At 38.7% G+C, this 10480-nt stretch overlaps 1 protein-coding gene across 1 annotated transcript in view; it reads left to right on the top strand.

The window, feature by feature from the left end:
* The window catches only part of KIAA0922 (KIAA0922 ortholog), a 47098-nt gene that overhangs the window by 10025 nt on the left and 26593 nt on the right, over nucleotides 1–10480 (top strand). The window contains 8 exon segments of the mRNA XM_009080642.1: nucleotides 754–831; nucleotides 2711–2864; nucleotides 5097–5155; nucleotides 5519–5627; nucleotides 6531–6636; nucleotides 7318–7471; nucleotides 8124–8294; nucleotides 8571–8640. Of these exon segments, the coding sequence (XP_009078890.1) occupies nucleotides 754–831; nucleotides 2711–2864; nucleotides 5097–5155; nucleotides 5519–5627; nucleotides 6531–6636; nucleotides 7318–7471; nucleotides 8124–8294; nucleotides 8571–8640 (901 nt within the window).

Raw genomic sequence — 10480 nt, 5'->3', positions numbered from 1 at the left:
AGCAGGAAATTTTGCGATAATTAAGTGACCGATAGAGTGACAGGCCTGTCATTCTGATTCTAGTTTGGTTCTTTTATGTAATTTAGAATCAAGTTGTACTGGCTGAACAGTTTGTGAAAGTAATTTGGCAGTGCAGATAGATTTCCAGATAGCTTTCATGAACTATACTTGGCTTTGCCAGTGCTGTTGCTCCATTAGGTTTATGAGTGCCTTACAAGCTGGCACAATCAATGTCATCTTTTCTTTTCTTTTCCCTTTCCAGTCAGTAAAAAGGCGAAACAAGTATTTTCTGTCTGTCCGTTTTGGCATGACGCCTGTGTATCAGACCATATCCAAGAAGCATTATGTTCTTGGCCTAGCAACTGTGTTTCAGTATATGATCAGCAAAGAAAACACATACAACCCGAGGAAATAAGCTTTTTTATTATACAAAAAGGCTCTGTTGAATACAGTTTATTGATATATATGAAAGCTTATGAGTTCTCATGCTGATACTATATAAATATTTAATAATCATGTGTAATAATAGTTTGATAAGTAAGTAGATATTGATGGAGTTCATGAGATTTGGAGATTGATTGCTGTCCTGCTGTGCAGAGGGATTGTATTTATTTTTTAAGATTTCCTTACATTGCTGTGTAATGTATATGTGGAAGCAGTCCTATTGTCTTTATAAATTATGGTATGTGAATCAGATTTATATAACATTTGAAGCAATGTGCTTGATGTTTTCTTCACTTTTCTTTCTTACAGGCGGAAACTGTGAACGCCAGTCTCTTACGGGTTCATCTTGAATGCAGTTTACCTAGTGACGCGTATCAGCAAATTAAGGTAAGTTTTATTATTTTAGATCTATTTAAGTCTTCTTATTCTACATCAAGCTTAGAGGGACACTTCCTAGAGCTCTAGAAGTTTTAGCAACATTGTGGTTTTCAGCATCTCAGTTTAAAGGGGAATTGTGCTTTTATAAAACCTTATCCTGTGGTATAAATTAAATGTCACACATATCACACTAATCTTTCTAGGAGAGAGGGAGATGAAAAAAGATGCTCCCGTCCCCCTAAAAAAGCCAAACCAAAACCCATCCAACAGGTTAAACATTCTAATGTATAGGTGCTGTACTACTTACATGGGGCACAAAAATGATTAGATTCCTGAAATTTGTGTTCTCCAGAAACATTTCACAAGTATCTGGTTCACAGTGAGAAGCAGTCAGTGAGCTGAGAGGCTGAAGCCTGGGCTACCTGGGTTGTGTTCTCTGGGGGGCCTCTGAAGGCAGCCATGGCACTGGGCAGAGCTGAGGAGGGGCAAGTGTGTTAGCAGAGTAGCCCCTCCAAAGCGCTGAGCATTCATGACAGTAGGTTACTTCCTTATCCCGGGCAGTGCCATCTGAAGCTCCTCTTCCCCTCTCTCCTCAAGTGTCCTTACCCAGTGGGTGGGTGCTGGCTCACAGTGGTGATGGTACTCAGATGTGTTGTTGGATCAGATAGGGGGGACTGCACTCTGACCTGCAGCCCCTCTCTTTCACAAAGTGTGCAGAGGCCCAGACTCTGTAGCTGGGAGTGCCGTGTATCTTGCACATTGCAGGGATCCTTTGCTGTTTCGCTTCTGTGTTTGGTTCTCGCATTGTGCTGGTGCGTAGGGCTGGGCTTGAGGTGCAGCTGAGCATTGGAGTGCAGCTACCTGGTCTTTGATCTGAGCTTCCCAAAGACACACCAGGTATCCACAGCAGCCTCCTCTCATGCTTCTGGCAGCCATTTCAAATGCTGAGGGTTTCTTTGATGCTGCGTGAGCGGTGAGCTGGCATCCCATTGCCATTCCTTGCTCCTGCTGTACTTCTTGTGGCTCTTGGGATTAGCTACAGGTGTTCTGCTGCACTTCTGAGAGCACTTCACATGCCAGCTTTCTCCTCCTCCTCCTGAGCAAATTAGTCCTCTTGATAGAGTATCAGAGCCTGAGTTCAGTGATCTTTATGGTGTGATGCAGGGTCAATTTATTTTATTCACTGTTGATCATCTAGGTTTTTTTTGCTTTGTTGGCTTTAATTTTTATTTTTTTTCAAAATGGTGTCTGTGTCTTTGTAGTTGCTAAGACTCAGCTGTTAGTTGCTAAGACTCAGCTGTGTTAACAGCAGTCACTACTTAACAGGAGGAAATAAGATCCTATTTGTATTTTTCTGAAGTATTCTAGCCAGACTACAGTGTTTTCTATTAAGAATTGTACATGTATGTTTGTTTTTTTTAAAATTACTTCAGTGAGAAATGGGGACAAAACCAAAAGGATTTGGAAAAATTAACTATAAACAGACCAGTGAACATGAACTGTCTTCCTACCATTAAGACACATGCATCAGTCTGTTTATGGCACATTTTATTGAAGGCAAAGGATTTAAGAAAGGAAACTGTTTTGCAGTCCCTGAGGTGAGACTGACTAAGACAGTTTATAAATTTGCATTCTCTCAAGGTTCGCTGTCCTTTTTAGTTGTTTTGTCTTTGTTTTTGCTGTGCTGTCTGTACCTGCGCTGTGTTTGGTTTCTGATGAGATTTTAGCAGTGGTCCTCATGACTCCTGTTTTGCCAGCACTTTGGTGCTGGAAACCTTGACTGTTAGATAATACCTTTGATTAATTTCTCAGGATACCTTAACTGTAATGATTTTTTTCTGTTCTGTCACTCACCACACACACACTGTATCCCCTTGTCTCACTCCAGAGTTGCTGTTTTATGTCTGATGACCCAATGCTGCTAGAAATGAGCTTAATGGTAAGAATGGAAAATGCCCAGCAAGATTTTGCGGAGCACAGACAATACTTGCTGGAGAATCTTTTTGTAGTTTATGTAGCAATGGAAAAAACAAAGACCTCAGGTAAGTCCTAAATATGCTTGTTAATTGTAATGCAGCTTGGTTTTATACATAAGTTGTAATTTATTGTGTTAAATTGAATCCAATTCAGCCACAGCTTAAGTTCGTGAGTAAGGGGAACCAACTCAGTTCAGTTTAATACAGGTTGTCAGAGAATTTGTGTAGGGCAGAGTTACTGTAAGTGCCACTCTCTTCATAAAGGTAATGATAGTAAAGTTGTAAACTACATCTGTTTCATTCTTCTGCTTAAATAGTATGGGAAGATGACGTGGACCTTCGATTTCTGCAATGGCATTTCTGATTTCCCATTAATTATATCGACCATAATGGGTCTGTGAGGGCAGAATGCTTTATGCGCTACTGGGGATAGTGGCCATTGTGGAAAGTCGGGTAATGAGGTAATACAGATGTGTGCATCATTTGTTCTCCTAAGCTAGAATTCCACAGGCAAAACAATCAACTCCTTGCAGTTTCTTTATGCAGCAAATCTGCTAAATCCAGGGGATTTGAAACTATTTATAGAGTTTTACATTCTGTTGAATAGGGTTTTTTTAGGCATTTCTGCTGGTTTTACTTTCTGATTGAAGAAGGAACTGCTTAAGAATCCAGATTAAAATAATATTTTTTGGCATACTTCTAAAGTAAGAATATGATCTTTTTGTCTTTTGAGAAGTACCGTTCAAAATCTAGTCACAAAACAATATATACAACAGACTGTGCCTGTTCTGTGATGTGATATTTCACAGAGCTGAAACTGAAATACGCTCTGTAAGCCTAATTTCCCTGCCAGTGAGATGCCAGTGTTTTGTTATGTTGAGTTGTAGATATACATCTCTTCTGAAGCTGGTAGGAAATGGTTCACATCTGTTGTGTCAAGGGTGCTCGCTGTTAACATTTGCAGTTGTTAAAGTACTGGAAGTATGATTTTAGGGCTGTTTTCTCTTAAATATAATGCAATTATAAGTCCTCGCTGTGTTAGAGATTGATCATACAAGCCCTTTGGACTTGCTGTTGGTGGGACAATCCATGTCTTGCTCCATCAGTACCAGTAGTGGCCTTACCATATCAAACAGCAATGCTCGATTGCTTTCCATTTGTATAATGAAATGAGAAATGTTGTCTTAAGGGAAAGTCTCACTAAGAGGAATATGGTGCTGTGTTAATCTGTGTGCAACACATGCTAGCACGTAGAATGGGACAGCAGGTAGGCAGGGTCTGTGCAGGGGAGCTAGCCATCTGGAAAGGTTGAAGCTTTAAACAGCTGTGGATACGTGGAGCATCTGCTCACCCATAATCAACATTTTGAGCCCTCTTTTGGAAGCTGGCACCTGTAGTCTTGCTTTCAAGCAGATGAGCAAAGCACACATGCTATTAGAAATTGTTAGTGGTCAACTGGGAGAATGTCCTTTTATGTCAGTCTGCATATACTGGTGTAATTCAAGTATAAGTAAGGGCAAGAACTCAAGTTGTCTTCCTTATGCAAGTGTCATGACCACTGTGGTATAATAGCCATTTCTTGTTCTGTCCTGCTGCTCTTCTTTTGGTCCTCTACATCTTTGTAGTGTCCTGTGGATGGGATCATAGCTCTGCCAGTGGTGAAGGGTGGTTAACTGATACAGCATTGCCACCTTATTGGCAGGTGAAAGCTGAGTTGTATACATGTCTCCTGTTGCTTTTGGCAATAATTTACTACCCCACCATTTGATAGGTCCATTCCAGTTTGCTACCCTGCCAGTTGATAGGACCACTCCTGTTTTGAGCCCAAAGCACTGAATTCAGCTTCACATTGTCTTCTCCTCCTCTTCAAAGCAGGCAAGCCAGGATCTTGTGTAGCTGTGTATGATGTGGAACAGTTTTTACTGGACTCTCGGGAGCTGTTGATAGTCTGGCCCTTGGAAAGTTACTTCAGCATCAGCCATCCTTCTTTTCCTTCAGCTGTACCTCCTGTCTCCCTGCCTGTAGGAAAGGGGGGAGTTGTGCTTCATGTTGGATTTAGGGACAATGAAGGAAGATTCCCTTTTGATGCTTTGTGGCCAAAGATCTTGAGTGCATTTTTACTCCTCTATCAAAAGTTTGTCAGCTCAAAATGTGAATAGTTTCTCCTTTTTACAAGGGTAGCTGTCACACAAAGATTTTTAAATTTAAATTGAGATTGCTTCTCATATGAGTGTCTGACAGAACAAGAGTGCTCCCATTCTTTGTGAACTTATCTTGGTGCTCTTTTCTTTTGGACAGGTCACTCCTCAGTCGATGTGCATATCATGCATTCTGGAAACAGCCTTGTGCATATACAGGTAATTGTGGGCTTTAGGAAGAAATAATTTAGGATGTTGAATTTGATCGGGGAATTAATTAACCCACTGGCTTTCTCTAATAGCAGATTGATTTTGCTGGTGGCAAATGTCACACTTCTACATTTTTGAAATGTGCCCAAATGTCTAATAGATCCTTGAGATGATGAGTTACAGTTCAGTGATGGATTTTTTTTTTAGACATAAGAGCTGTTAGCTTGAACAAAAATCCATGTCTTGATTTGGAAGATGTGAGAAAATGTCAGATGGTGGTTTGCAAATTTGACAAGAAGGTAGACTAATGCAAGAGCTGCAATAATAATGGTAATACTGCTACAAAGATTGTTGTGTCTTGTCTTTATGCAGGAAATACGGCAGTTGTCACACAAAGACACATCACCTGTGGAGTTTGAGCCAGTACTGCTATCTTCATCATCTACTAACTTTACAAAAGTTGCTTCTATTTCTTGTAAAGGTACGGGATGCATATATTTAGAGATAATATGATTTGATAATAAAAGAGTAGCTCTTTTCAGCATAGACCTGGAAAGATCTCAAATTCAGCTTGTCTGGACTTTATTGAGGGTGAATTCTTTCTGCTGATTTTTTCCACCATTTTTGTGTATATATGCTGATTGAAGGCTCTAAGCTATACATATTTCAAAAAGGGGAAGAAAACATTTCCTAAAATGTTAGCTGATTTTACAATAAGTGTAATTATTGAACACGCTTTTTCAGCATCTTTTTATAATTTGTGGGTTTTTTTTCTGTTGCAAATACAATTTCTAAAAGTCTATTATGCTTGGGTGGCTGTTTTCTATGACGTATCTTGGCAGGATTGTTGAAGAGGCTTGCCCAGGACCAGACATGTTTGTGGAAGAGCAGAGATTGATGTTTAAGCCTTCCCAACTCCAGCCTGTTTCCTATTCTGACCGCTAGACTGCAGTGTATAGACTTTTAAACATTTATAAAACAGACTGCTTTCATAATGACATTGGGACATGTTTTTCCTAGTGAAAAAGGGAAAGTAGGAAGAAAGAAGCAGCTGTTAAGTGATTGTTTTTTTCAGAGCAGTTTTTCAGTTATTGGAAGGAAACAGTGTACACTGATCAGTAAGAATGCTGTGCCAATGACACATGGTTAAAATTGGTCGGGTTGCTCTTCACAGCCATGTTGTTTGTGTGTTTTTGAAGATGTTTAGCATTCATAAATTCTTCTTAAAGCGAGACTTGAGTGATTAGATGCTTTGCTCACCTGTGTGAGTACTGGACCAGCAAATGTTCCCCTTTGTAGTGTTTTTGCAAATCTTCACATGAAAATCATTGTGTATATGCTTTCGTTCTGGCTGATGAGTTCTTTGTGTCTGCTCTTTGCCCAGCTGCATCCTGTGACAGTGAAAGTCCTTATTCTGACAATAAGAAGAAAAATCTGTTGGAAGGCACTACAACACTAAAAGCCTGTCTTTCCTGTCCTGTGATGGAAGGGTAGGTTGGCAGTGGATTTTTGTTCGTTTCCTAACATTCACTGAAACAATAAGAATAATATTGTACCCTACTTTTAAGAGATGAAGTTAGCTTGCTTTGTCACTGAATGATTCCAAGGTCAGTGAAGAGGCTTCTTCCCATTGTTGCTTTGTTGTTTGCCAAAACAGACCTGTTTCAAGCAATAGTTCTGTATTTTATCCCAAGAATTATTTCAGGAGCCAGTAAAAGAATTAGCAACTCATATTCATATAAATGCTGCTTAGTCTGTGATAAAATTTCCAGCATCCTCGTTAATCCAATGCAGAAGCTGGATAGTTTTAGAAAAAATGTGAAGTCTTTTCTTTCTTCAGTCATCTTTTGCCAGTTCATCCAAACTGTGTCACAAAGCATTAGGCAATGTTGTACTATAGCAAAACAAGAGCGTAGAGTTTTGCCTACCTCTTTCGCATGGTTCTTGTCAATTTTTACTCTAATAGGGAATTACTCCAAAGGAAATAATTTTGTTCTTCTCCTTAAAACCTTAAAAGAATGCAAGAATACTAAAGTATCTTCTCAATTTTGTTCTTCTCCTTAAAACCTTAAGAGAATGCAAGAATACTAAAGTATCTTTTGTATGGACCACTTACGTGTGGTCAAGGACAATTTAGAATATATTTATTTTTCTTCTGTATTTACTTACAGGTATTTTGATGTAGATCCTTCTGCAGCATCATTTCATATAGAGCCACATCTTAATACTTCAGGATTTTGGTCCATATGGTTTACAAATAATTTTTACTTCAGCATTGAATTGAATGAAGTCTTCATAGCCAGAGAAACAAAGAACATTGTAAAGGTAAGTTTTATTTCTGCTTCATGCAGTGTTTTGTCTTTGATTTAAGGATATGGACCTTTAACATACAAAATAGATTATTTGAAGAACTCAGTGTGCTTAGAGGTGGTTGGAAACAGTTCAAAACAAAGGTACATGTACATTTGTAACTGTTAGGTCCTGAAGAGCTTGCTGTCTCAATAGGTGTTATTCATTGTCCAGCTTAGTTTCATATTGTTTTACTAGCAACTGTTCTTTCATTTGAGTTGCAGCTGTAGATGCATCAAATTATGGACCATTGCTCTGCTCTCAGAATTGTTGCATGCGTGTTTGTGCTCTGTAGGAGTCAGCATTTCTTCATAGGCCATAGTGGAAGTCTTTAGTGCATAGGTGAGCTTTGAAGTTGAGAAGGCAAAGCCAATAATTTACTCACACAATTGCCTGATTCAAATCAGAAAATCTGGTTTATGAATAAGCACATGATGCAAGCATCTAAACGGCTTTTTGTATTTAGGTAGGAGATTGACATATGTGCACATAACTGATCAGTTATGGCCTTATATGTGCATGTAGTAACTGCAAAAACATGAAGGAAGAAAAAGTTTATGTTCTTCAAGGTACTGCTTGCACCAAAAATGCTGTACCAATTTTAATTCAGTTGTTTGATTCTTTCTAGATTCTGAACTTTGCTGAACCTCTGACTCTACCTCCAGGCTGCTGGAATGTATTTTCTTTGAAGCTCAGTGTGAAAGACACTGTAATGAATGTGCTCTCTAGTATTTTTTTGGTCACAAATGTGGGAGTGATGTTTGAAATACCTCTGCAGATATATTCGACTGTGTCCAAGGTATTGAATTCAGTTGTGTTGAATTATTATTATGTACTGCAAACCTGACTGCAGCAGTCTCTCTCTTAGGCCTGATATCTGTCCCTTAATCCTGAAAGGAAAGCTCAGTACTAGTTCTGGAGCTTGAGAAATTAAGCCCCCAGAGAAAACAGCGATGGAATTGCAGTTCTGTAGGCAACCTTAATTCTCTTACTTTACTCATTGAAATTATGCACCAAGAGACTGAAATTTTTTCGATTGTTTTGTCATATGGTCAGTTGTGGTTTGTTTTTCCAGCAGGGAGATCTTCATTTTGAAGCAATCGCCCACTGTGATATTCAGTGCTACTTGGGAAAGTCTGATTCAGGTAGGCTCGAATTAGGCTTTTTTTGGCATCTGACAGTAGTTTTATTGTAGAAAATTCATTTTATGTAGCAGGACTGTAATGAGTATATTGAGATTGTTCATTTAGTTTTATGTTTTTTTAAAAACATCCACTTTTCTGGGAGCACATAAGTGACTGTAACTTGTACTGAGTACACTGTGTGATATTTCAGACCTCTAAGTCTGCAGGACGTGCTAAGCTATTGTTCTGCCTTGAAACCTTTCTTTTGGACTAAATGTAGAAGACTCTCCTATAAATTCTCTTTCGTGATGTGCTGCCCTTTTTGTTCTTCGTATGCACGTTCTCCAGAGGTGTTGAGGTAGAATAGTAAAGCTGTCCACTAGGTCAAAGTGATTAGAAAATGTGCATAACCTAGGTCCGGATCGTGGGAATTCTTTAATGAAAACCAAAAAAACCCCAAATGTTGACCAATATCTTGCCTGTAGCCAGAGTTAAATTTGAAGGCCTTCTCTTTATCTCTTTCTCAGAAATTTCATAGTTTTTTTTAAAAGACCATTTATCAGGCTTATAAACAGCATCCTTAACACTGTATCATGCAAAAGAGACAGAACGGGGAGTCTCATATTTTCTGGAACTGAAGAATCTATCTCCAGATGCTGTAATGCTGGGAGCTGTTTTAAGTACCTGGCTGGCATTTACCAAAATACAGTGTTAGATATTTACATGGGCATGATACTTACTAAAGTATGTTCAGTCTGATGAAAGCAGATTCAGAATAGTGATTTTTAATCTCTGCTCAGTAAGGAGCTACAGAAGGCAGCTGGGTACTGTGGGTCACCAAATGTTAAAGGGAGTGCTCTCCTGAATATTTTCAAGATGGTGTTTCCTAAAATGTATTTTCCTATGATATGAAGATAGGAAGAAGGCAGTAGTAATCAGTCAAATGTAAAAAGAAGAATTGAGATGGCATACAGAAACATGTGGCTTGAAGAACCACTGATACACATGCAGTCTTAGGTACAGATCTTAGAAGCAGGAGTTTGCTTTTTTGTATTTTTTAAAAATCTGAAGAAAGGAATATGGCTGATATAAGTGAATCCTTATTGCTTGCTTTCTTTCCATTCTAATAATACACATAATCAGATATTTACATACAAGTATTCTGCCTTGTAGTTAGGATACTGATATTAGTTAAATAGAAAAGTGTAATGCACAAGCCTGAACATATAGACCTAAAGAACTTGTAGCTGGATTATTTCAGTCATCATCAATCTCAGTTGGTTGCTTTAAACACTAAGGATTGTAAGATAAAGTACATGCACGTTTAAAATAAGCCTTTTTTTTCTTTCAAAAGAAATTTGCTTTTCTGACTTCTTTCTGCTATGTGAAAGTGCCTGATCCAATGTGAGTCTAGCCTTCTAAAAGACATTGATCTTTAGACTGATGTAAAGCCTTGCAATTTGAGAATTTGAGAAAATTATCAGCACCTAGAAAAGAGAAGCTAAAAGGAGAACACCATTTCTGCCAAACTGTGGGATTTGTTTTGCTCCCTGCTGTAATTTTGTACCACTATGTGTTACATTATCTTGATACTTCACTGGCAGCAGTGAAGGGTTCTGTGTAGACAGCTGGTAACATTGGCATCCATTAGAAGCAGCAGCAGTAAAAAGGGCTTACTAGAGAGCATAGAAAGGCTGTGCAGTACCCATACTCTTGTTTGCATGTACAAGTACTGTGTTTTTGCAGATGTATTTCTTTAAGGAAATCTGATATGGACAATGATATGTATACCCTCACATATGCTTGCTTTGAAGGGGAGGAGTGGGTTGCCTTTTTTATTTTTGTGTCAAGACCCTTTGCA

Source organism: Acanthisitta chloris, unplaced genomic scaffold, assembly GCF_000695815.1.
Source record: "Acanthisitta chloris isolate BGI_N310 unplaced genomic scaffold, ASM69581v1 scaffold8798, whole genome shotgun sequence".
Taxonomy (NCBI): domain Eukaryota; kingdom Metazoa; phylum Chordata; class Aves; order Passeriformes; family Acanthisittidae; genus Acanthisitta; species Acanthisitta chloris.
This window is presented reverse-complemented; position numbering and strand designations above follow the sequence as displayed.